Genomic DNA, 26,216 nt, shown 5'->3' with positions numbered 1-26,216 from the left:
GGCACACACTTCTCACAAGACAACCACTCTTTCTCCAGTCTCTCAGTTCTAATCCTCAAAGGCAGTTTACAAAACACCTTTCATAGACAAGCCTACAACTTCACTTCATAAATCTATTGGATACAAAAAATCACAGACTAAATATAGACATTGGATTGACAGCACATTATAACCTGCCTGCCATCTGACAACCCCAGGCAATCAGTCTGCATTTTATCAGCTACATTCTGTCACCAGTTCAACATTCCCCCTTCCTTCCCTGCCCCACCTGTCTCACACCTATTGTCTCCCATTCCCTCTGAACCTCACCGCCACACATTTGCATCTTTACAGACCAGCATTTTACATACTGGCTTCTGTTCTACCCAGGAAAGCATATAAAACAACACTGGACTCTCCTTATATCTGAAGAAGGGTGTTTGTGCCCGAAAGTTTGCAAAGAACAATTTTTCCAACTATTTAGTTGGTCTAATAAAAGATATCACATCTAGCTGAAGAACCGTCTGCCGTGCCTGAAGCCAGTGAGCTTCATACCACCAAAGCCTGTGCTACAGAGCTAGCTAGCTAGTAGAACTAGATAGACAGACAGACACGCGTGCACACACACTTAGTTAGGTAGACACTGTCTCTCTCAGGTTAGCCTGTAAGGTACCAGTCTTCCTGCCTGCTTCTTGACTTCAGCCTAACAAAGCCAGCTCTGTCCCACCTCCCCCAGGTCAGGTCAAATGAGTAAATGTCTCCCTCCCCTCCAGCTCTTCAGAGCCAACATGATGCTCCTCAGGAGCATCCTGCACAGATGCATGGCAGGACAGGGTCCCGAGGCCCTCCTGCCCTAAGCAGGGGCTGAACTAGAGGTCCTTGTGAGGCCCCTGTCAGCTCTGCTCCTCTGTGCCTCAGCATGGGGCAGCCTGGGGAGAGAGTGGCTGGGATAGCTGCTAGGGGAAGGTTCCTGCCTAGAGTTGGCAAGCAGTAGGCTTGGCAAGTCAATCAGTTGACTCTATATTTTTGAGAGGGTCAAAGATGATAGCAAATTTACAAAAAACCCTATTTCTTTGTAGTTTTCTTGACAGAAATATGATGTATTGTTTTTGACACATTCCTTCATGGAAAACTTGTGCTTTTCCTATGTATTATTTGGACCCTTTGGCAATTTTTTACAATGTTTGACTGCTCAATTGACCAAACTTTATTTGACGAACCCAATCCCCACCCCTCCCCAGCAGCGAAGAGGCACGTGGCAGCGCCCCGGTCCCAAGGCTGGAACAGGCCGCGCCGCTGCGGCACAAGGACACGCTACGGCTGCGCGCGCCTACGAGGCCGCGCGCCACTGACCATTCTACTACCGCCCCACAGCAGGGCACGCGCGGCGCAGGATGACGCGGCCCCACGCCCGCCCCGCCCCCGGTGACGCACCACGCAGGCGGTGGCGGGTCACGTGCGGCGCGCGGACGTGCGGCCTGTGGCATCCGGAGCGCCGTGCCGCCGCCATGTTGCCGCTGCCTCCGTTGTTGTTGCTGCTGCTGGCGGGCCCCGCGCGGCCCATCTCCTTCCAGCTGCCGGGCAAGGCGCGCAAGTGCCTGCGCGAGGAGATCCACCGCGACACGCTGGTCACGGGAGAGTACGAGATCGGCGCCCCGCCCGGCTCCTCCGCTGGCCCCGCCGCTAACCTCAAGGTGCCGCCGCGGGCCGGGGGGGGGGCCAGGGGGCCGAGCCCGCCGCAGAGCCTGGACCGCGGCCTACACGTGGCACCGGGGGAGGGGCCCCACGTGGCGGCGCCGGCGCTTGGGGCAGCTCCGCTGCCGCAGCAGCGCCCCCCGCCGGCCCCGCCCATGCAGCTGCTGTGTTACGGTGGGGAGACCCCCATCGTCTGCGCTAGGCGGCAGCCCTGGGCGGCCCCGGGTCCTGGGCGGCTGCACACGCCCTTCCGGTGCCCGTGAGCCCCGCTGGGAGGGCGGGGCGCTGATGGGGTGGCAGAGCTCCGCTTGCTACCTGGGGGTGCTCTGGTGCCCGGGGTGAGCCCCCGAACTCCCTGCCTGGCGCCTCCTGGCTCTGTGCTGCTCCCCGTTCCTGCTCCTGGTACCAAGCACCTGCAGGGATCTCCTGTAGTGCTGCCTCCTTCTGTGGGATTGGTGCTGTAGACAGCCATGAGGTGCTGAGTAAGCAACAAGTTTGAATTTAAAAGCTGTCTTCTCTTGCCCGTGTGCAGCCGCCCCGGTGGAGCAGTGGCCTGCTGCGTGTCTTGCTGCCCTGCTCTGCTGTTTGAGTGCTGTGTGCAGGCTATGTGTTGGCTCTGCCCTAGGAGTGCTGGCTTTTGCCAATGCTTTTTAATGCAGTTCCTTTGCCATTGTGTACTTGGATGCAGAAGGGCGAGGCCAGAGCAGGATGTCTTCAGGTGGCACCTTTTCTTTGGCACCGGAAGTCAGAGTGATGCGGCAAGCTCCCCCTGGTTAGCTATGAACCTGTAGGAGGCTGGGAGTTGATATCGATTGTACTTGGGATGGTTCTTATTGATGAACAGAGTCCTGAGGGTTTGTGAAATCCCAATATGAACAGTGGCACCCTCTGTGCGTGAAGGCTGCTAAGTGCGCCAGCTGGCTGCAGAGTCTAGGCTCTTGGGTGGATGACGTTCCCCATGGCCCCGGTCACGTGCAGCTGTCTCATTGTTCAATTCCCCACACTCCCAGCGTGATGTGTTGTTTGTCAAGCGAGAACAATGCTGTGTCTGTGGGGGGGAGCAGTGTTACTGTAAATAACGCTAGGATATCATGAAGAAACTCTTTCAGGCTGGCTTCTCCCCCACAGAAGTGTTGATTGGGCTTTGTGCAGCTATCCTCTCTCCCATATGCTCGGTTTAACAGATAATGTGTTTGGCTGAGTCTGAGTAATGGGCCCAGTTGATGGGAACAGACAGCAGAGGTGTTATTGTCTGAACTGTGGTTTATGGGTAGTCTGCTGCTAGTGCTGGGGAGAGAACCCAGTCTGGGTTCTGGGGGAGAAATGAGTTAGTCCCAGGAACAGCACAGCCTCGTTTATGCAGAGAGGTATTTAACTGTGTTAATCTGAGGCCAGGCAGAAGGCTTGGCAGAGTTGTATTTTAGAGACTACCTAATTCAGGGATGTGTAAATTTTCATAATCAACAGCTTACTTTGTGAGATGTTTTTGTGGCATCACATGAAGTGAGCTGGTGCTTGTGAAATATTATGCATCTCTGAATTGGTTCGTTTATATGGTGCAACTCTACCCTGCTTTTCTGCTTGTTTCTGTAGAGAGAGCGGCAGGGGTTCCTCCAGCCCCAGAACACAGCAGACAGGGCCCAGCTAACCTTAGAGCAGCAGCGCCCCATGTAGAAGAGACCATTTCAAGTCAGTCCTACTTCTTGCCCACCAGCAGTCGATCTCTTGGATTGATGCCCTGTTGTGCAGACCGTACAGCATCACCCTGAATTAGCTTTGGTGAGTCAAGGTGGTACTGTGACTGGTCTCCAGGGCTGGTGAGCCGGAAGGCTGAACTCTGCCTAGGCAGAGGCCCATCTAGTACCAGATGGTCCAGAGCAGTGGTTCTCTGCAAATGGGTCCTGGTAAAATAGGTTAACATTGATGACCAGTCCTGACCCAATAAATAGTTTAAGTAGAAAACAGCCCTCTGGCCCTGCCGGTGCCCCTCACTCCCAACCCCAACTCCTGGGGGGTGGGGCATGGGGTGCCCCAAACAGCCCCTTGCAAGCTGGAACTCTGCTGGGGAAAAGCCATGGTTTCCCATGTTTTTTTCTATTTTAAATCCATTTTTAAAGTTGGTTGATCCATTTTTAAAGTTTGTTCGCGACCCTTTCATATATTCTTGCAACTCATTTCTGGGTCAAGAAATGCTGGTCCAGAGGAAGGAGCAAGAAGTGCTACAGAGCAAGTTTCTCCCTAATCTCCTGTCGGTTTATGGTTTGTTCCCTGATGTAGGAGGGTTTATCTATCGCCCTTGTTTTTATCCTGGCTGACGTGGCAGTTCTATCAATCGTGTTAAATAGCTGAATCTTTTTTGCTGAATCCTACAAAGTTCTGGGCTCCAGTGGTCTTTTGTAGGAGTTAATTAGATGCTCTGATGATAAATAAGGAGAGTGTTTCTTTTCACAAGTGTTTAAACGTGCTGCCTTTCCATTTTATTGTTTGCCTTTTTGCTTTGCTATTGTGAGCAGGGGTTGGGGGAGGGTTGATAGGATTGCCTGACTTAGCTTTTCTATGTCTTCATTATGTTGAATACCTCTGTCTTACTTTCATACCTCCCCTCTAAACTTGTCCCAAATCTTTCATCTGTTCTCATGAAAGACTTTCCAGACCTTTTCTCATTTCAACACCCCTTTCATTTCTGCTGTTTTTTCAGAGAGTGTGATCAGATGAGGGCAAGGTATCATTTCATGTAAGGCATGGTAAAACCTCAAGTATTCTTTTCTGTCATGCTCCTTAATTGAGGTGTTTATGTTTTTAGGCCACTGCTGCCTACTAACCAGGGCTCTTTGCTGTGTGGTGCACAATGGTTCTCAGGTCTCTTTCTTGAGCAGTGTCTGTCATTGGTCCTGTCTGTCAATTTAACTCCTCTGGACTTGAGAGAAGAATCTAGAAAGTATTGTAGTCTAAAAAGATGGCCTCCTGAGGTCCCTTCCAATCCTAATTTCCTATTCTGATTGTGCCATTGACACACACTAGCAATTATTCTGGTGCAGCCTTTGAGATCTGAAAGCCTGTCTGATCTACCCTGAGCAAAGTGGCCACTTTTTTACAAATCTGACACCTAGACTTTGCCTGGCTCAGGGCTATACAAGCAGTTTGTTCCGGGGGAGCAAATGTGTCCCTTTTTGCATTTTTATAGCTGGAGAACCAGTCCTATTTATCCCTTATTGTCTCTCTGAAGGAACCAGAGAATCCTCTGTTTGTCTGTGCATTGCTTTAGGTCAGCAGTTGGCAACATTTCCTGGTAGGCTGGATCTGAGGTGGCTGACAGTAGAACCTGAATACTGCTGCTTCTCCCTGCCACTCAGTTGCAGCACAGCAGAGGAAAGGGCCCAGGCCAGGAAGTCCCTGTTGCCAAACACTGTTGAGCACTCCAGCCATTGAATGCTTCTGGAGCCAGTCACTCTGGGCTGAAAGTTGCTGATGCCTGCTTTAGGGGATTGCAAATCTAACGTGTAAGAAGATAGGAAGCATGAATAGTGATTCAAGGGAACCAGAACACCTAAATTAGTCTGCATCCAATGCTTTTTAATTAACCACATGCTAGAAGTCCCCCTGGCTTTTGTCAGCTCAGGATATGATTGAAGGAACTGAGTTGGGGTGAGGGAAGAAAAGAGTCTGGTGGAAGTGACAAACATGCAGGGTCCTGGAAAACGCTGCTTGCATTTTCTGCTTGGCCTAGGCATGTGGACATAGTGGGACTGTATTTCCCACTCTCATGATCCATCTCTCCTACAGATAACTGACTCGGCTGGACATATCCTCTATGCCAAGGAGGATGCTACTAAGGGCAAGTTCGCCTTCACAACTGAGGACTATGACATGTTTGAGGCCTGTTTTGAGAGCAAGCTACCTGTGGGTAAGTGAAAAAAAGGCTGGCTGCTTCCAGCACTCCAGTCAAGTGCATTTAGATGAGGGGAACATTTGGGAAAGGGTTTGGGGTAAAGTGACCCCCTGTCTTGTTTGCAGAGCACTTCGCAATTATTCAGGGGGAGCAGTGGGAGGAATGAGATTCCTTAGGTCAAGATGTTCAGTGTTACAGAATAGGCATAACACTAGCTGTTAGATCAGGGTGGGCAAAATATGGCCCAGGGCAGGTCCCTTGGCCTCACCCAGTGCAAGTGCAGAGGGCAGCCTGGACCATGGCGCACGTGGCTGGTCCCACTGCTCCCAGACACACAGTGGGGCTGGGACATCACAGCAGCTGGATTCTGCCTCCTGGCAGCCCCAGTGACGGCTCATTCTAGTGGCCACTGGCAGTGGGCACCACCAGATCTGGCCCTGCTGACTGAGCACCCTGGCCTGTCTACCCAGCACCCATTGCCAGAGGTGCTGGACAGAGAGGGTGGGTCAGGTCTCCAGGGAGATGGGCCCAAGACCCCAGCAGGCAGGGCATGCTCAGTGAGGCGGATGGGGTGGGGATGGGGCTCTGACTGGGCAGGGAGAGGTGACCAGGGCCAAGATTGCAGGGCAGTGGCTAGGGCAGAGCCGTAATCTGCTTCTTGCTTGACATCCTGACAGGCCTGACGTGGGAGCGAGGCAGAGCCCATGCCTGTGACTTGGCTCTTGCTGCCCCTGCCTCTGCAGAGTTGTATGCGGTCAGCCCCAGTACAGCATGGCTGCGGAGCAGTGTGGTTTAGCAGCGTGGGATGTCTCTGATGGATTGTTACCAGATTAGGCCACCCTGTGCTTTTGGGCCACCCTGCGCTATACTGGAGCTACCCGCATGTGCCTGTGCTGGGGTGGGAGTTGGGTCATGAGTATATGCTTCACCCTTCTCCCAGGTTGGGCTGGTCAGGATCTGTTGTACAGGGAGTGAATTGCTGCTCTGCCCTGGCCCCATGCTGTTACTGCCACAAGATCTTGGCTGTGGCCCTGACCCCACCCTCCCATCACACTCCCACCCTCTGTTCCTTGTCTTCCCAGGCCCTGGCCCATCAGCCCAGCTGTGCACACCCTGTCGGTGTACTAATCTACTAGTTGGAGCTCATCACAACTCCCTAAGTGGCCCTCCAGCCCAAATAATTGCCCATCCCTCTAGTTAAATGGAGAACAGTCACTACCTGCATTATTGTTGAGAGTGAAGTTGTCCTTATGTCTAGTCAGCAGAGTACTCAGGGATTCTTTTGGTTGAGGCCCAAGACAAAGGACAGGGAGGACTCCCTGAAGAAGAACCATGGTGCTCACTAGAGGAGGAAGACAGATCCCCCAGAAGTCTAAACGGGACAAGACTATCCCTTCTTGCACTTCCATTCTGCTTCTCCTTTCAGGCTCCTTTCCTTCCTCCCTGTTTGCCCACCTCTTCGTTTTCTTTGGAGGAATGTGATCTCTATGTGCCCCCAATGGTGGCAGCCATGTGCCAGGCTAGTAGCCCCTCTCTAGGGAGGGTGTTTTAACCTTTAGCAATGCTTTTGGGCTGTACCCAGGACCCCTTCCTTTGAGTGATCCACTGACGGAAGGGGAGACGAGGAGGACGTCAGTCTTGCATTTGTGCTGCAGGGACAGTTGCTTAATGAGCATTTGTGCTGGCGTTTCCTGTGAGCATGACGCATTTGCCTGTCTCTTGGCTGAGCATCTGGGCAGGATCAACTTCAGCATGAATACCCTAAAACAGCAAACATGTGGGCTCCTTCCCCAATTTGAGGAGAAGTATCTCTGCTTCCTTCTCTCATTTTCTTCAGGCTTAAGGGCTCTCAAGTCCTCTCACAGTCACTACACAGATTATGCTTTTGGGTATACCATTTCTTTCATGCCTTATCCCAAAAGATCCCAGCATGCTTTGCTTACCAAACATAGAGATCATCTCATCTCCAAACCCTGCCCAAAGCAAGGCACCTTTGCTGTGGGACCCAACAGCTATTTTGAACGTCATTTGGGATATGAGTAACTCCTGCAGAGGAATTTTCAAAGGAAAGTGATACTGGCCTTGGGTGGGATGCTGGTTATGTGATCCTTGTGTGCTGTTTCTCAGGATCTTCAGTGACCCCAAGTGCTCAGGGCTTTGGTTGTACTTCTCATTTAAAACGGAAGTGCCTCCAGAAGCCCAGTTCTCCAGTAACACTGCACTGGGGCACTAGGGGCAATGTTGACTCATTCACACCCTTCACTATACTACTTGTCTCTTCCTGGAACATGTCCAGACATTTCCATACACACTTTCTGTCTCCACTCAGCTGCCTCTGCTGCCAGCAGGCAAGAGGCAGCTTCTGCTGCCACATGATCACATGCACTCCCATGCACTTCTGGCAGCTCTGTGTGACTGTTCAGCAATTGGGCTGCCAGACTGGAGTTGACTCTAGAAATGTACCAGTTGCTGAAGGGACCACAGAAGCTGGCAAAAGGTGCAGGAGTGTCTCCTTGTGCCTTCTGCCAGCTACTGGACAATAGCAAGAGCCTTGCTTTGCTTGGCAGAGGTGGTTTAATTCTGCCAGCAGAGCATCGGGTACCACTGACAACTTTATGGTATAACTAAGCCTTCACTTTCATTATCATAGTCTGAGGCAATGTGGCTTTAGGGTTGCTTCAGTTAGCTGTATGTAGACTTGTGTTCCTGCTGCTGCTGACAAATGCTTCAGTCTTGGCCCTGGCCCCTCACAGCTTGCTGTTAGGCTCCCTTGAGTTTTCTTTTAGCAATTTCTATCTTGATGCAGGCAGAGGATTTCCAGGTGCAGCTTCCCTACAGGGACTCAGTGGTGTGAGGTAACTCCAAATGCCAGTGCCTGAGAGCTCAGAATTCCTCAACTCTGAGGGTTAGTATTTGGTGGCAGCTGAGCTGCCTATGTCTCTGTATCCAGTGGTGCCATGGATTCTGCAGTTGGGACCTTGCAGGCAATGCTGTTGCATATGCAGAGCTTAGTGAACGAAGACATGTAGAGCTGCAGTGACTAAAAGGGTATGGGTTCCTAAGGCTCTGGGGGACTTGAGTTTTTTGGAGAGGAAGCTCTAGAGTCCTGTGAACTGTTGGCTGTGGGAGAATTGACTGAACTCTGCTAAACCTGTCCTGATGGCTGATTCTCCTTGCACCTCTGTAAAGACATTACAGCCTGGCCCCCATTAGGCTGGGAGGACAGTAGACTTTGCTCAACAAAGCAAACAGATCTTCCTGGGCTGCAGCCAGGGAGGTCACTGTCATCAGCATTGTGGCTGTGTTGGGGAAGCAGAGCTGTTGGTGGAGGAAATATGGGGCCGTTGGACCAGGTGGGGTTTGGGCAAAAGGGATTTCTCAACCCCTGGCCGCAGAAATGGGGAAGTGGAACTGAGAGGCAGCAGTGTAACTCTGTGTGAAGAGCTCCAGGCTCTGGGACAGTGCTGCCCACCAGTGCTGGGGATCTCCCTGTATTTGTGAGTGGTCAGCAGGCTGTTTCCTCTTCTTCCCCAGCACTTAGCTCTTGAGGCTGTGGTTGTCTCGTCCTGCATTTGCCCAGTAGCATGGAAGCACCCTGCCACTAATTCCTTAGAGGCTCTTGCTCTGGGCTGAGCATCACCTATTTTCAGGCCAGAATTGCCCTTGGGATCCCCCACTGCCAGTGAAATAAACAAATGCCTGGTTCTCTCTTTTTTTTTTTTTTTTTTTTTTTGGGGGGGGGGGATGGACAGACTGGAGCATAATTTTGGTGCCAACGCTGGGAGCTCTCCCCTATATGTCTGAAGCGGCGCTTTCTCTTTCTGCTCATTTCCTCACCTCAGGAAGAGAGAGACCTTGTCTGGGGTAGTCTCAGTGCCTTTCCAGGGTGACCTGTTGGAAAGGCCTTATCTCCCTGGGGTGGGCTTTGCAGCAACTGGACTGTGAATCAGGACTTCTCATCTCCAAAACCATGGGAACATTGTTTTTATTTCACTCCTGCCACCACCAGCTCTAGGAACAGTAAGGAGTTATTTGGACTCAGATGAGATTGTGCAGTAGTTGGGGCCCAGCTTGAGTTTCTCTCTGGAATGTCTCTGGACTTGGGGTCCTCCTACCTCTGTAGGAGGTCTGCTTCTCCCTTCATTGTGCTCAGCATTTCTTATGCTCTTACAGTCCTCTAGCAGCTGTCTCTTATGCTCACCCTGCCAGCTACGGTTTCTTCCCTCAGTCTGAGACAAAGCCCACATGGTGGTTGAAATGCAAAGGTTGTGTGTTGCATTGTAAGCAGCAGATGAGATTTAGTTTTTAATTCTGTCTTCATGGTGTTTCCTCTTTGTGCATTTCATTACTTGGTTTCTAAAAAATAAACTAATTGCATCATGTCCAACCCTAAGGATCCCCACCCCCAGCAAGGTTTGAACTCTGACCCTTGAGATCCTACAGACCAGACATCACTCACTTGAGTTAGAGCAGTACCTTATCTGTAGGCTGGACCACCTGCTAAGAAAGGTTGCAAAGTATGTAGTACCCCCAGGTTCTACAGCTACTTGGGAGATAGGTGTCCAGGACTCTGCTCTTGGCTGTGGAGGGATGGCTGGCTAGTCCTTTTCAGGTTGCTGGCCAGAATGACCCAGCTCAGGCACAGGGTGGGTGGGAGCTAAGACCCAGCTGGCATGGAGAGCTCCTGCTTCCACTGCTGTTTCCCAGAGGAAGCACAGGGAGAACAACCTCTGCCAAACACTGCTTAAGGCCCCATCTGCAGGCTGGATAAAATGGCTCCGTGGGCCGGATTCAGCCTACAAGTCATAGGTAGCTGACCCCTAGGAGAGAAGAGCTGTGTACCTCTGTTTGGCATGTTGACCCTGAAAAGCAGGGTAAATGAGGGAGGACAAGGGGATGAAACTTTATCTTGTATTTGGGGTCTGGGATCTATTCCCCTCTCTGCCTTATGCAGCCTTTCCAGTTAACTGCTTTGTAACCTGGAGGGGTGACACCTGACCATCTCCTGAAGCACTGCAAGCTTTGAGTATACTTTGTGATAAGAATTGGAAGTGCTCCAGCCAGTAAAGGTGAGATCTGGACCCTGGCAGTCAGCCCTGGAGACTTTTCCTTAGGCTGCAGAGTGTTTGGCTGGGAGCATCTCACATCTGTGAAGACTTCCTAGTTAGATGGCATGGTGGAACAAGTTGCTTGGTTCAGTTTACATATGAGCTGCTCTGCAAAATGCTGCCCCCTGGATGTTGTCTCTCCTTGCCTGCCAAACACAGTACTAGGATGTCACCATGTTGCTGTTGGCATAAGCTTCCCCATCCCCTCTTTGACTTGTTTTTGGTGGTAGCTTTCCCTGTCTTTAAGTGCTTCCTTGCCCTAGCGTGGCTGTTGGCTGCAACCTTTATCATAGTCATTGTGTGCATCTAGTCCAGCAGCTCAGTGGCACAGGGCTGAGCAGGCTCTGGGTATGCTTAACAGTTTGTGCCACAAGTGTAGCCAAGGTAAGTGCACTGATGAACTGTTTGCAGTCACTTCTGCAGGCTTCACTATAGACTAGCTGCATCATTGCATTGAAGAGGGGGCTGCTTTTGCTGTGTCATATGCAAAATTAGCTGTGAACTTAGATTCTGGCAGCTTGCTCATGTGGCTTGTACTAGGCAGGAGAGTGGTTCCTCAGTCCAGTATCTCTTCCTGTGATGACTCCCCGCTGGGCAGTTTGTACCTGTCATAGCTTGTTCTTCGTTTCCTCTTGCAGTGGTTTGTATCCTGCTACTTTGTGGTTTTGGCTACAGCTTGCTTGCATTATCTCTGGGAGATCCTCCCTCAGCCGGGGTTTGTTCAGAAGTGTCTGTGACTTGAGGCAGGACTGTGCAGCTGGCCGGAGGTGCATAAGGGAGGGGTGTTGAGTCCTTCCCCAGTGTGGGGAGCTGGTGATTTCCTGGCAGGCAGAACTCCGTACACAATGAATCCTTTCATTGCACTTCCAGGAACAGGGCGGATGCCGGACCAGCTTGTGATCCTGGACATGAAGCATGGAGTGGAAGCAAAGAACTACGAGGAGGTATGTCTCTTTCCTAGCACTCATGTGATTCCAGGGCAGATCTGGGGCTCGTGATGGGAAGCTGCTTTCCCAGCTGTGATGACAGCCTGTCTGCAACCCAGAGCTTCCAGACGAGCCTTGTGGTAGAGCTTTAAAAAAACTGCTACTCAAATTCTGTGGGGGCTGAGTCCCAGTGTGTGAATTTCTTAAGTCAGGCAGCTTGACTTGGCTTCTGGATGTACGTATTAGAAGCAGCCAGCAGCTGAGACCAGTAGCTTTCTCTGCCCCAGCAACCTAGGACAACTTGACAAGGGAGCTATTCCTCCTAGATGTGAAGCAGGATTACAAAAGGCACTGACTTGTGAGGTGCCCAGGGACAATTTCAGTGTCTCATACTTAGGACAGCTAAAACTTACTCCTGTTTGGTTTGACACTGTCTGTGGGGTATAGTGGGGCTTGAGAGCTGAATCTCTCAGACCCTTTGAGTCCTAGCTTTCAGCTTCACCCAGGACCCTTTTTGTTGGGCCTGGGCTTGGGATATCATTTGCCTTGTGGTTGGGAGTCTCTGGATGGTTTGGCCCATGGGTTTTGATGACTTGTGTTAACGAGCAGACTTGAGCTTTTTGGCATTTGACCTTCAGTGGTATTGGTGCCTGGGAAGATCAGAGCCCCAAGGTGGGGAAGGCTCTTAGAGATGTTCATTGGCAATAACAGGTATGCACCAGATAGGAAACCAGAGTGGCTTAGGGAAAAGAGTGGGCAGCAAAGCAGGTAGGAATTTGCAAAATAATGTGGTGGCAGGTAAGGTTAGTGCTACCCCTGAGGTAAGTACATAGAACCCATGTCTGCTGGAGCAAGGAGAAGACAGACCCTCTACAATCCTGGGCTGACCATGCCTGGGGCACTGCATTCGGTTGTGGGCAGCCACTGTCAGGCTGCTGACAAATTAAGGGCTCAGAAGAGCAAGCACTGATTGGGGAGTAGCTAATGGCATGGGCGTGGGCCTGAGGGAGACGTGATGAGTTAATTTGGTTGACACCTGGGAGAGATTAGCCAGGAGGATTAGGATGAAATCAAGGTGCGCACGCGCACACACACGCACACACATGCGCGCGCACACACACACACACCCCCCCCTTAAAGAAATGGAACTGTTAAAAACATACAGCCCCCAGTGAGGTCACAGCTGATGTAAATGTGCTTATACCACTGTACCTTGCTCCTGTGCTGGAAGGAGCTTGATCTTCTATACTAGCCTAAACAGCCCTGTATTTACTTTGTACAGACTCCTCTCTAGGCCCCACCACAGTCTGACAGAACAGACACTGAAGCAGAGTTCCCATACAGTTTGAAGATGGGGCTGCGAGATGTAGGAAACTCTGATTGACCCACTTACATGCCTTGGTGAAGCCACTCCCAGGATTAGGACCAGGGTCAGCAAAGGAGCTGAAAGCCCAGTACCCATGCAAGTTCTTAGGGCCCTGTCTGCATGAGAGGGACTTCCTTGGCACAGCACGTTGCCTCGAGCTATTGACAGCTCAAGGAGGCTTGATGTCAGCTGCCTGAGGAAGGACTGCCCCCTAGTGTGCAGCCTGTGCATTGCATAGAGTTTGGTTCAAAGCATCAAGGGCCATACTCCTCCTGTAGAGACATGCTGCTAGGTGAAGCCTTTTTGGAACACCCTTGGCTGCCAGCCCCCCTGACTCTGAATCCCATCTTGGCTCTTACCTCAAAGAAGAGCGGTTAAATATCCATTTCTAGGTGAGGGATGAGAGTGAATTTGGCAGTGGTTTGGTAGGAGGTGTGGGGAGTTGCTGTGGTGCTAGCCCCTATCATACATGTGGTGCAGCAGTGTAAAAAGCAGCTGGCATTAACGTGGCTTATTCCAGTGTCGAGTGAGCCCTGGTTGCTGACACCACCGTGCAGCATATGGCTAGTAGGAACTTGCTCCTGTGTCATTTTTCACTGCAAACTCTTAAAGGGAGATTACCAGGTTTCCCTTTAGCTTTGCCTATTAACCTTGTTCAGGGGTGTGAAGGTCTCAACCTGGGACAAGTGCAGGCTGTTCCCTGGTGGAGTCTTCCTTTTCCCATCCTTTCATTCTGAATATGGGGAAAAATAGCATCTCGTTAATGTCTGGGCTTGTTTCCTCAGCATGGATTTGGCCACAGAATTCCTTGGATAGCTCCTGTGGGCCTGCTGTTTGCAGGGTTGGGTATGTCATGCATAAAGCTCTTCACCAGGGGTGGGCAAAATGTCGCTTACGGACCGGATGTGGCCCACCAAGCCATTTTACCTGGCCCATGGGGCCCCTAAAAAATTTAGCAAATTAATATTAGTCTGCACTGGGCTGCCTGTCATGCAGCCCTCGATGGCTTGTCAAAAATCAGTAAGCGGCCCTCTGCCCAAAAGAATTGCCCGCCCCTGCTCGTTAAAGAACTGCTTGGCTAGTTCATGGCATCCCAATTTTGAACGTTTCTGTAAACCCATTCATTCGCTTTTTGCTCCGTCCACCTCAGAAGGACCAGTGTTTCTAGAGCAGTACTTTTCAACATTTTTCCATTTGCAGACCCCCTTGAATTGTAAGTATGGGTATTCACATACTTTTGATTGATCATAGTCATCTTTTGCGGACCCCTTAGATGTGGTCTGTGGACCCCTATGGGGTCTGTGGACCACAGGTTGAAAACCATTGTGCTAGCCTGTCTGGTGTTTAAGCTCCCCCTGCTGGCTGCACTGAACAGCTGCAGCTGTATCAAGACACTTGTCTTATGTTTGTTTCTGGAAGTAAGGTCTTAAGGGTCTGGGGGCACAGGTGGTGTTCTCGTTGATCCTCCCAGTCTCAGGCTATGGGCTGAGAAGGGACAGGAGGATCTATGTGGTCAACCAAAGACTGCGGTGCTGGTGTCATCAGGAAGGCTTTGGCTTTCATGACCACAGCCCGCTCTTTGGCGAGAGAGGCAGCGAGCTCCTGGGAAGAGATGGCCTCCACCTCTCTCCCCTAGGGAGGAGGCTCTTCTCAGCCAGACTGGCTGACCTGCTCCACCGGGCTTTAAACTAAGCCCGTTGGGGGACGGGGGACTACCGCCACTGCTGGCCCGCTGAGCAATCCTTGCGAAGCCAGCGGATCACGGCACTCAAGGGAGCCCGCCCCAGCCCTGGTAAAATCTGTGGGCAAGGAAGGAGCCCCCCAGGGGGCACTTGCCTGCCTGTACACTAATGCCAGGAGCCTGGGGAATAAGCAGGAGGAACTCATTCTCCTGCTCAGTGCAAACAATTACGATGTCATAGGGATCACGGAGACCTGGTGGGACTCCACCCATGACTGGACCACGGGGATAGATGGCTATACCCTGTACAGGAGGGATTGTGTAGAGAAAAGAGGCGGGGGTGTAGCTCTCTATGTTAAGGAAAGCAATGTGTCCACCCTGGTCGCCAATATCGGCTTGCAGGGACGGCTGGAGACCCTCTGGGTTAAAATCCGTGGAAAACACGGCACAGGGAACACAATAGTGGGAGTCTATTACAGACCTCCCACCCAAAGTCCTGAGCTTGACCAGGGGTTTGCCCAGGAACTGGCTGAGGCCGCATGCTCCAGGACCATGGTTGTCATGGGTGACTTCAATTACCCGGACATCTCGTGGGAGGATCGCTCAACAAAATCTGAGCGGTCGCAGAGCTTCCTCTCGTGCGTGGATGACCTCTACCTGACTCAAGAAGTCTATGGGCCAACGAGAGGCAAAGCGCTGCTCGACCTGGTGCTGGCTACTGTGGATAACCTAGTCGGCGACCTAGTGATCGATGGGAAGCTGGGTGACAGCGACCACGAGCTGATCACCTTCACCATCCGCCAAAAAGCTGGCAAGTCCGTCAGCAACACGGAAGTCCTTGACTTCAGGAAAGCTGACTTTGACAAGCTCAGGAGGCTTGTCAGTGAGGCCCTAAGGGACTGTGACCACAGGGAGAGGGGAGTTCAAGAAGAGTGGTTGCTCCTCAAGGGAGCGATCCTCAATGCACAAACTAAGTCTATTCCATCTCGGAGGAAAGGCAGCAAGAGGGCACAGCAGCCCCCCTGGCTCTCCAGGGACCTAGCAGACCTCCTGAGGCTAAAAAGAAAGGCCTACAAAGGATGGAGGATGGGAGTCACCTCCAAGGAGGATTATTCTGCACTGGTCCGGTCCTGTAGGGAGCTGACTAGGAAAGCCAAGGCTGCAACTGAACTCCAGCTAGCTTTGAGCATCAAGGACAATAAAAAGTCTTTTTTCAGATACATGGGGAGCCGGAGGAAAAGCAGGGGCAACGTTGGACCCCTGCTGAACCAGATGGGGCAACTGACAACTGACGCCCAGGAAAAAGCCAACCTATTAAATAGGTACTTTGCGTCGGTCTTTCATCAGCCCCATGGGACGCCCATGCCCGCTACAGGGCCGGGAAGTCCGGGTGAGGGTGATCCCCTGCCCTCCATTAATGCTGACTTCGTGAAGGAACATCTTGAGAAGCTGGATACCTTCAAGTCAGCCGGCCCTGACAATCTTCACTCCAGGGTACTCAAGGAGCTGGCGAGCATCATAGCCCAGCCTCTAGCGCGGATCTTTGAAAACTCTTGGTGCTCTGGTGTAGTGCCCGAAGACTGGAAGAAGGCCAATGTGGTGCCTATCTTCAAGAAAGGGAGGGAAGTGGATCTGGCTAACTATAGGCCCATCAGCCTGACTTCTATCCCGGGGAAGATCTTAGAAAAGTTTATTAAGGAGGCCATCCTTAATGGACTGGCCGACGCCAACATCTTAAGGGATAGCCAGCACGGGTTTGTCACGGGTAGGTCTTGCTTGACCAATCTCATTTCCTTCTACGACCAGGTGACCTATCACCTGGACAACGGAGATGAGATTGATGTCATATATCTTGACTTCAAAAAAGCCTTCGATCTGGTGTCCCATGATCGTCTCTTGGAGAAACTGGCCAATTGTCGCCTTGGGTCCACCACGATCCACTGGCTGGAAAATTGGCTCCGGGGTCGGACCCAGAGGGTAGTAATTGATGGAAGTCACTCATCGTGGTGTCCTGTGACCAGTGGGGTCCCCCAGGGCTCTGTCCTTGGACCCATACTGTTCAACATCTTCATCAATGATGTGGACACTGGAGTCAGAAGTGGACTGGCCAAGTTTGCCGATGACACCAAACTTTGGGGCAAAGCATCCACACCAGAAGACAGGTGGATGATCCAGGCTGACCTGGACAGGCTCAGCAAGTGGGCGGACGAGAATCTGATGGTGTTCAACACTGATAAATGCAAGGTTCTCCACCTTGGGGGAAAAAAAACCTTCAGCATCCTTATAGGCTCGGCAGTGCTTTGTTGGCTAGCACTATGGAAGAAAGAGACTTGGGGGTCATCATTGACCACAAGATGAACATGAGCCTGCAATGCGATGCTGAGGCTAGTAAAGCGACCAAAACGCTGGCTTGCATCCATAGATGCTTCTCAAGCAAATCCCGGGACGTCATTCTCCCCCTGTACTCGGCCTTAGTGAGGCCGCAGCTGGAGTACTGCGTCCAGTTTTGGGCTCCACAATTCAAAAAGGATGTGGAGAAGCTTGAGAGAGTCCAGAGAAGAGCCACGCACATGATCAGAGGTCAGGGAAGCAGACACTACGATGACAGGCTGAGAGCCCTGGGGCTCTTTAGCCTGGAAAAGCGCAGGCTCAGGGGTGATCTGATGGCCACCTACAAGTTTATCAGGGGTGACCACCAGTATCTGGGGGAACATTTGTTCACCAGAGCGCCCCAAGGGATGACGAGGTCGAATGATCACAAACTACTACAAGATCGTTTCAGGCTGGACGTAAGGAAGAATTTCTTTACTGTCCGAGCCCCCAAGGTCTGGAACAGCCTGCCACCGAAGGTTGTTCAAGCGCCTTCATTGAACACCTTCAAGATGAAACTGGATGCTTATCTTGCTGGGATCCTATGACCCCAGCTGACTTCCTGCCCTTTGGGCGGGGGGCTGGACTCGATGATCTTCCGAGGTCCCTTCCAGCCCTAATGTCTATGAAATCTATGAAAGTAATTCCGCTGTGCCAGAGACACTGCCCAGTCTTGGGCCAGGCAGTGACCAGTGCATGGGGTTCCTCTATCCTTCTCCTTTCAGAATTAATTGCGTTTCATGCCTCCTTATATGAGCCTTACCAGTGTGGTAGCCCTGGGGAATAAACGGTGGTATTCCTTCACTCAATGTCACTTGCTTGTATTGCTGTGTGAAATTTACCACTTATACATGTTGCTGCCACACTGCAAGGAGATTTTAAGCATAGTAAAGGCAAGAATTGCCATCTGCTTCTCAGTAGCCTCCGTTGTATCACATTGCCATTCTTATGCTGTAGGTTGAGGTACAGTGTAGTCAGGTCATATCCCTTCTGGGAAGAAGAAATTAATTCATTGTGTTCAGACACTTTTAAGCTTGGATGTCTGTAGTAAGAGTGTGGGCTTTCTGATTGAATTTCCTGCATTGTTTTTTGAAAAATTCTTAGGCCTGAGGTGCAAAGGCTTCCCTTGCTGGTATTACACCATCACCTGCAGCTTGGTCTTTTCATGTTTTTCTTTCTTGGAGGTTCGGGTCCATGGGAGACTCTGGCAGCCCACACCTCAGAAATCAGTTATGAATAAACTAGAATTGGGGGGAATCAGGAAAGGATGTGCATAAGCACACGTTTATATGCCTGCATAGTTCTTGCTGTGAGGAACAAATGTTTGATATTTCACAGGGGGTGGTGAGGTGTAATCACTGTGTTGCCCTACAGTGTTTTCTGGCCTTTGAGGGACAACTTCTCTGGGGAGAGAAGCACGCTGCGCCTCCTCCTCCTCCCCCCCCCCCCCCCCTCGGCATATGCGACTTGAAATGTGCTCAGATTGGTTTCAGGAGTAGCCCACACAGGAGCTATTGTTCCTTGCTAGTGACTGATTTTCCTTTACCAGATTGCTAAAGTGGAGAAGCTAAAGCCTCTGGAGGTGGAGCTGCGGCGCCTGGAGGACCTTTCTGAGTCAATTGTCAATGATTTTGCTTACATGAAGAAACGAGAGGAGGAGATGAGGGACACCAATGGTAAGAATTCATGTATCCCCTTCCCCCCAAGAGGACAGGAGATGTCAGAACTGTCTTCTCACCAGGTCTTTGTTATTGGGGCAGAATTTGGAGTTCAATCTGCAGCTGTTCCTAATTATTTCATTCCCTATTTAGAAACTTCCAAAGACTGTTGGAGTTGGGAGGTTGGAGGGAATATTCAGTTAGTCCTGGATCTCTCCTCTCTAGTTGTAGGTTCCTTCTTTCTCCATCTCCTGGTCCCTAATGTGTGCTCATGTTCCAGCCCAATGCTGCTTCTATCAGATTGAGCAGTTTTACCGTTATGACAGTGCTGCATTGTCCATTTGCCCTATTCCCTCCTTCCTGCCCCTCACCGTCCTCCACTGTGCATGAAATCCCACCTTTGAAGCTTGGCAGGGTGGGGAAAGGTGAGGCGCTGGAGATGACTGTTCAGGAAGTACTGGTTACCTGGCTCTGGGTCTTTTGTGCTTCTGCAATGGTTTATTGTCTATTTCAGAGTCAACCAACACGAGGGTCTTGTACTTCAGCATCTTCTCCATGTGCTGTCTTATTGGACTGGCCACCTGGCAGGTTTTTTACCTGCGTCGCTTCTTCAAAGCCAAGAAGTTGATTGAGTAAGAAGGCAACTCCCGTTCCCCTCTCCTGAGCCCTGCTGGACACCATCGGAACCCAACAATGGCTCTTCAGAGCCATCTTATAGATGATACCACTGACTGGAGCTTTCCTGCAGGAACTGGCCCCCTAAAGTGGGAGGAGGGGAGCATAAGCACTGGAGACAGCTGGGGGAGTCTTCAGTCCTGTTGGAATATGGGTTTGGGGGAGGGTGTGATGGGTGCAGGGACTCAGGGGGCAGCGATTAAATAAAAATGATGTTTCCCTGACAGCTGCAGTTGGCTTTTGCTGCTGTCTGTTCTCCTTTATAATTTAGGTTTGATTCTGTCTCCTATCATGCCTGTGACCATTGCATTACTCTAAGTGACTTGAATCTGCTGAGCTTGTTCTCTGCCACACTAAAACTGGGGTGGGGAAGGGGTGGGACCCCAAGCTCTGACCTGGTGGAACCATATCCTTGTGCCAGCAGGGCTTGTTGCAAAGTGACATGGGTTACTGTTTTAGCAGGGACTCTGAGGCATAGTCTTTGTCAGACCTTGGTGTTTCTCCCTGTGGGAGCTGGAATCCTTGGCTGATGACTGGAGGGAATTGGGCACATGGGTGTGGAGGAAGGGGAACTAAATAATTTAACAATAAATTGTGGAGCTTGGAGATGAGAAGCCTGCCTTGCCTCAGACAAGTTGTTTGCATTTGGCCCAGTCTGACTGGCTATTTTGCCTTGGATTTGCTTTTTCCATTCTGGAATGATGAAGCAGTTTCCTAAAAGCAGCTTTGTTTCTGAGGAGCTTTGTGTGAAAATGGGAAGCCTCACACAGGTATATTTGTAGTGCGAATGGGAACGTGGTAGGTTGGGAATTTCAGTCTTTGGTAAAGAACAGTGAACCCCTCTTCTCATCTGACATGGCTAGACGATGCAGTGTGAGGCTGGCTGGACTTCTATTTTACCAGACTTTAAAACAGGCAGCAGTAGCTTGGTTTAGCTGTAGCAAAGTGGAATGTGAAGCCTTGCATGTGGTGTACCCTGTGTGCATGGGGAGACCCTACATACCATCTAGCAAAGGAGTGGATAGGGGAATGTAGATGACCTGGAGTACAATGTACTGGGAATTGTCATATGCCCTTCTGTAAGTCTCCAAGCAGGTGAGAACTTGTGGTGAGGGTAAAATTGTCTTGGAAACCTTCCTAAGCTGATGAAAACAGCTATGCTGTAGAGAGGAGGAAGTCCTTTGTGATTCTTCTCTTGCCAGCGTGGTGCTGTGCTGAAACAATGCAGTCTGGGAGGACCAGGTAGGCTCATTTCCTGAACGTATTCCACAGCAATTTCTAGACAGAATTATTACAGTTCTTCCACCTTGTCTGCATTTCCATGGAATAAAAGGTTCAGTAGCCTGGAAAACCCCCAGCCCTATAACTTGGCTCTCGTGGCTGGTAGTGTTATGTGTCTCTAACCCTGGGCCTCCTTACTATTCAGAAAAAGCAGCTTTTGTGGGGTTTTTTTAATGTTGTGAACTTAGACTAGAAATAAGTTAATATTTGTGCTGGGGTGGGGTGGTCCAGAGTCAAAGATTGTCATAACGCAGGACTGTCCGCTGTTGCCTCATCACTTCAGGCGCTTTGAATTTTTGTACTGTTTGAAATTGTGTGTCTTTTTAGGCTTCTTGGTTTCTCCTCACCAACCTCCCCATTCCTGCTGCCAGGATTGTGGCATTGCTAGTTCCACCTGCAAGTGCTCAGACTGTTTCTAAAATCCTGCTTATTTTTATAAGCTATATTAAGAACCTTTAAAGCAGGGGTGTCCAACCTTTTTGAATGTGGGGCCGGATCACGAACTTTTTATCGCCCAGTGGTCTGGCGAGCCATATTCAAAGATGGCACAGGAAGTGGTATCATATCAGGAAGTGATGTCACGTGACCTTTGACACCAGTGAAGTTGCAGGGGTTGACATCGTGCTGGTTGACATGGCATGCATGCCTGGGTTGACATAGTGCTGCAGGAGCTGCCTGGCTACAACCGGGTTGACCTGGTGCTGGAGAAGCTGTGGGGCCAGGCTGGGGTTAACCTGGGGCCTGCCTGGCCTGCCAGTGCCATGCCCAGGTTGACATGGTGCTGCAGGACCCGCCTGGGCAGAACCAGGGCGGCATCGGCCAGGAAAAGCAGCATGCAGCTGAAGCCAGCTTCCCATGTGCTGCTTGGGACGGGAGGAGACCGGCCAGGTCTGCACCGGCCAGTAGAAGCGGCAGTGGAGCCGTGTGCCGCTGGGGACTGACCGGTGCAGGCTCGTCCCGTCCCGTCCTGTGCCGAGTGGCACATGGCCCCACCACCACTTCTGCTGGCTGGTGCAGACCTGGCCGGGCTCCTCCTGCCCCAGCAGCACATGAGAAGCGGCCCCCTTGGGGCCTTGCGCGTGGGCAGCCAGGCCTGGAGAACTGCAGCGCCCGGGGGGAGACTGCCCGGGGGGAGCCAGCGGCCACTGCTTGGTGTCCTGCGCGGGACCGCTTCCCCGGTCCCCGTGGGGGTAAGCAGCTCCCCTCCCCCTGCTGCTGGCTGGGGCCTGCGGGTCAGCCCTGCCCGTCTCGCCGCAGCCCAGCTGCTGCTGTGGCTCTGCGCTCTGCTGCTACTGTGGTGGCGGCACGCTCAGCAGCAGCAGCTCTGCGCCCTGCGCCGCTGCCACCACCGCTCTGCTCCGCAGTGGTGGCTCCGCACTCTGTGCCTCCACAGTGGCTCTGCATTCCACAGCGGCGGCTCAACACTCCGCGCCACTGCCGCCATGGGCCAGATAAAATGGCTTGGCGGGCCGCATGTTGGACAAACCTGCTCTAAATCCTGTCTGCTTTATCCCTCTAAATGCTTGGAAGCTGTTAGAACACGGAGTAGCAGGGATGCCATAGTAGGTTGAGATTGAGCTTCAAAGGCATTTAGACTGTCTGAAGACTGTAGCGGAGCTGCTGTATTTATACAAAAGAAAAGAGAATATTTGGAGGTGGCCTCTCTTGATTCCCTGTTCACTAAGGTGCGGTGTTTTCTGATTTATCTGATGTAAATGAGGTGGGGAGACTTGCTTTACACCTGGCTGTCTCTTGCTCCTTTAATTCCCTTGGGGTTGCCCAGCTTCCTTTTCTGCTCATTGTGGTGGTTGAATGGTTTTCAGGACACAGGTGTGAGAATCTTGTACATATCTGCCTGTAATTTCTGGTTTGGGGATTTTTGTCAATTTTCTCAATAAAATTTGTTTAATTTTGTTGGGAGAAACTCCTGAATAATCTGTGAGAGAATCTTGTCCTCTTCATGGCACATACCTGCTAACTACTGCTTCCTGCAGTACTGCCCTCAGTCTTCCAAAGCCAGTCATCCAAACACAAGGACCCTGGTAAGCTTTGGGACCTAAGAGACTCAGGGTTTCCTCTGGTTCAGATTTTACTAACGGATTGTAAATATGTTTTTCTAAAGAATGGAGGTGAACTACAGGCTCCTACAAAGTGCAAAAGCGACCAGTCTCTGTCTAGTGCAGCACAGTTGTCTTCCTGACGATGGCTGCTTGACCTCTTATGAAAGGGCTACCTCTAATGGGAGCAAGAATTCCTTGTTCATTAAATCTATGCCCTCATCACTAATTGTGCAGTCTGAGGATGGTTACCATTTCTGAACCTACCACTGTTTAGTTTCACTAACTTAGCTTGTAACAGAGTTGGATTTGTGTTGTCAACATGAAATGCTCTGCACCTGCTTTAGCAGTCTGTGACATACAGTTCAAGTTAAATCCTATTCATGAGTAGAAGAAGTTGGGTTAGTTTCATCTTAAATTCACACATTAAAGATGAGATTGCTTATTTGTCATCCACATGGGGCAGCAACTAGAATACACTGGAACCTATTCTCCCATTCAGGTAGAGCTCCGTTGCTGTGTTAATATGCATCTTTCTTGGACACAGTGTCTCCTACTACATCTTTTTCTCACCTGCTCTGTGCATGGAGACTGGAGCCATTGGTAGGTTCTTTCATGACTAGTGAACCAGTTTTGTTTTTATGAAAACCCTTTGCTGCCCTTGGAATACAAAACAAAATAATTCAGACAAGTGATTCAAAGAAAACTAGCGTTCCTCAGTGAAGATCTTTTAAAAACCAATGTAATTCATGATTTTGTGGCAGCTTGCTTTTTATAATATGTATATCCTATGGACATTGGTTCTCATGGTGGACCATGCTGAGGCCTCAGCTATTGTGAATCCTCCCAGGTAGTGGGCTGTCTGCTGTATTTATACAGTGTCTGGCATGCTGGGCCCCAGCCTTTAAGTACTACTGAAATACTATTAGATGGTGTTGTCAGTCAAAATTTCAGAAAGCCCCTCCAGGTAAGACTTATTTTCTCAGCAAGTCCTTGCTTGAGTTTTAGGTATGTATTCACTTAGAGTTATTCTGTTTGGCAAGTTTGGATCTGGGTCTGACTTAGTGTTGATGGTGCTGATCTGGTGCATTAGTTCACTTTCCCCTCTGAGAAGTGGGCTGAAGCTGAATGTAGCAGTCTGCCAGCTCGAGGAACCTGGGGGCAGTCTGCAGGTTGGTAGGGACTACAGCCCAGCTGCAGGCAGTAAAACCTGATTACAGGCTACCTAGGAGGACTGGGCCAGCTCAACCAATTAAGAGGGCTCCTGCGGGAAGGAGCCAGAGGGAAAGAGAAGGAATTAGAATGGGAGAGTTGGGCTCAGAGAAAGGAGCCCAGGACAGGCACAGTCATGAGCTGAGAGTGAAGATAAGCAGGCAGCCAGAAGTAGAGGAGTGAGAGCTGTGATAGGCAGACAGTTGAGAGCCGAGGGGGAAAGAGCTGCAGGGTCAGCACAGTGGGCCTTGAGGATCCTGCCTGGAGTGCCTTTCTCCTGGGAGATGGCCAGAGACTGGGAATTCAGCAGATTCTGTGTATGGTTAGAGAAAAGTGTGTGGTCTGGGAGAAGACCTTGTGAGAGTAGTTTGTGCTGTGCTAGAGCTTTTGCTGATTGACTCTTGCTGGGAGAGAGCTTGCCCTAGCAGAGTACAGACAATAAACAGAGAAGGTGAGTCTATAAAAGGACACCGAAAGACTGAGTGAGGAGTTAGTTGACCTTGAACCCACTACACTGAGCTGCAGAGATGGGCTCAGACCCAACTATCTGAACATGTGACAAACATCATTATTAAATCTAGAATTGCCTTGCAGCAGAACTGCATCAGGCACTTCCAGTTCCTTTCCACCCACCCATTCTAACTGAATGCAACTAGCAGTTTAATTATTGTATTGCTTAGACAGCACATTAATATATTAAAGGTATACTTTCATACGTTTCATCTCCTGCTGTGTCAGGGCAGGTTCTGAACTCCATTCAGAATGCCTGCTGCAACTGTTCTGTTACCTTTTTAAAATTATCCTGTGCCATATCGCACATCTCTCAGAAGTGAGAAATGACCAAAATGTGGAATGCCTGTTTTGTATGGTGTGCCATAACCGACAGATCATTGTATTTAATTCTAACACTTATTTTTAAGGGTGTTTTCCCCCCTGTTTGATTCAGATGAACCAGACATGCTGTTAGTCATTAGGGTAGAGAGTCCCTGGTTGGGCATCTTATAGGGCAACAGGGATTTGGGGAAGGAGGAATGGTTTCTGCCAGATTGCAACATTAAAAAGATGGCAGCGTTCCCATATCCCAGCTGCATTGGTTTAGGTTGGCTCCTAGGCCTCCTTTGCTTCTGCCTCTATTATGTTCCTCTTTCTTCCTGAGGCCTAGAAGGTCCTCATCTGCTCCTCTCCCTTTCCCTGTAATGAGCAGGGAGAAATCCCCAGGGTGAGAGTTTAACTGCCCTAAAGCTAATGGTTGCCTCGGGGAGCAGTTCCTTTTTTACAAGAGGGAGCAGAGAGAGAGTGGATACCTGTCTGGGATGAATGTTGCTTTTGCAATACTTAGTTTATCTAGCAACCTTAATTTTGAACTACTCTGTGGGTTTTGTCCTCTGTGTATGTCTGAACAACCATGTTTTTTAACTACAAATTCTTAGGGGGGAAAAAAAAAGCAGAAGATACTTTGAGAGTTTAAGATGACTTTAACTAAAAATTATATTTGACTTAAACTTTAAATTATTTGGGTAAAACTAACTTTGAGATAGAGAATTCAGGTGAATTATTTTCAGTGCATAAAGTGGCATATGTGTATGTTTTTGTTAGGGGGTTTTTTGTTTTGAAAGTTAGAAATAATTTTGTCCATAGTCTGATATGGTTGTAAACTCCCTACAGCAGGTCTCGCCTTCTTTTGTGCTCGCAAACTACTAGGATGCTCCCACCTGAGACTTTTAGTGCTACCACCAATAAATTATAAGGAGAAAGCAGGAATTCTCATTCATATTTATTCTACATGGGCCTTGTGAATTCCTGCTGAGTTTACTGGTTCCATGTATAGCTGAAAGTTCCTGTATTTTTTTCTGTAGGATTAACCTTTTCTATCTGCACTTCTGCAAATGCTAGATATGCTTTGGTCAAATGTGAGTGATTGGGTTTAGTTCATGTGTAACAGTGTAAAATGTAAGTGTGGGATAGACAGGAGGTCACACTAAATGAACTAATGGCTATTTCTGGCTTTAGCCTCTATGAAAGGATGGATAGTAACCTTTGTTCTGGAGGGTTCTAATTTCCTCCCCACTCCTTTTCTCAGCAAAATATAAGTCTCCCCCTTCTAGTGGAGTTAGTCAATTCAGTGCTTTTATGATGTGCTGGGAAAGGCAAAGAGCTTTGACATGGATGATTTCACTGTGCATTAAGTTTGATATCCTGTTTGCCAGAGTCCACTTGCATCAAATTTTACATGCATGAATTACTTGCATGGAAAATATAAATGTCAGCAACCAATGAGACACAATCCAAGTTAAATCCTACTCATGAATAGAAACTGAG

At 50.1% G+C, this 26,216-nt stretch overlaps 1 protein-coding gene across 1 annotated transcript; it reads left to right on the top strand.

Annotated features, from left to right (window-relative positions):
* The first annotated feature begins 1,358 nt into the window (after positions 1-1,358).
* On the top strand, positions 1,359-22,552 carry TMED10 (transmembrane p24 trafficking protein 10). Its single transcript, XM_006268390.4, has 5 exons — positions 1,359-1,673; positions 5,458-5,578; positions 11,542-11,615; positions 18,564-18,690; positions 19,187-22,552. The coding sequence occupies exons 1-5, from the start codon at positions 1,374-1,376 to the stop codon at positions 19,306-19,308; spliced, it is 744 nt and encodes a 247-aa protein (XP_006268452.2). The 5' UTR covers positions 1,359-1,373; the 3' UTR covers positions 19,309-22,552.
* Positions 22,553-26,216: the final 3,664 nt, after the last annotated feature.

The sequence above is a fragment of the Alligator mississippiensis genome, chromosome 2, assembly GCF_030867095.1.
Source record: "Alligator mississippiensis isolate rAllMis1 chromosome 2, rAllMis1, whole genome shotgun sequence".
In the NCBI taxonomy this organism is placed as follows: domain Eukaryota; kingdom Metazoa; phylum Chordata; order Crocodylia; family Alligatoridae; genus Alligator; species Alligator mississippiensis.
The sequence above is the reverse complement of the archived record's forward strand: the minus strand, read 5'-3'. Positions and strand labels throughout refer to the sequence as shown.

Excerpts from the sequence above, each read along its gene's own strand:
- TMED10 (XM_006268390.4), top strand. The coding sequence starts at position 1,374 with ATGACGCGGCCCCACGCCCGCCCCGCCCCCGGTGACGCACCACGCAGG. Across the intron at positions 1,674-5,457 it reads GCCCCGCCGCTAACCTCAAG|ATAACTGACTCGGCTGGACA; the intron begins GTGCCGCCGCGG and ends TCTCTCCTACAG. Across the intron at positions 11,616-18,563 it reads AAGCAAAGAACTACGAGGAG|ATTGCTAAAGTGGAGAAGCT; the intron begins GTATGTCTCTTT and ends TTCCTTTACCAG.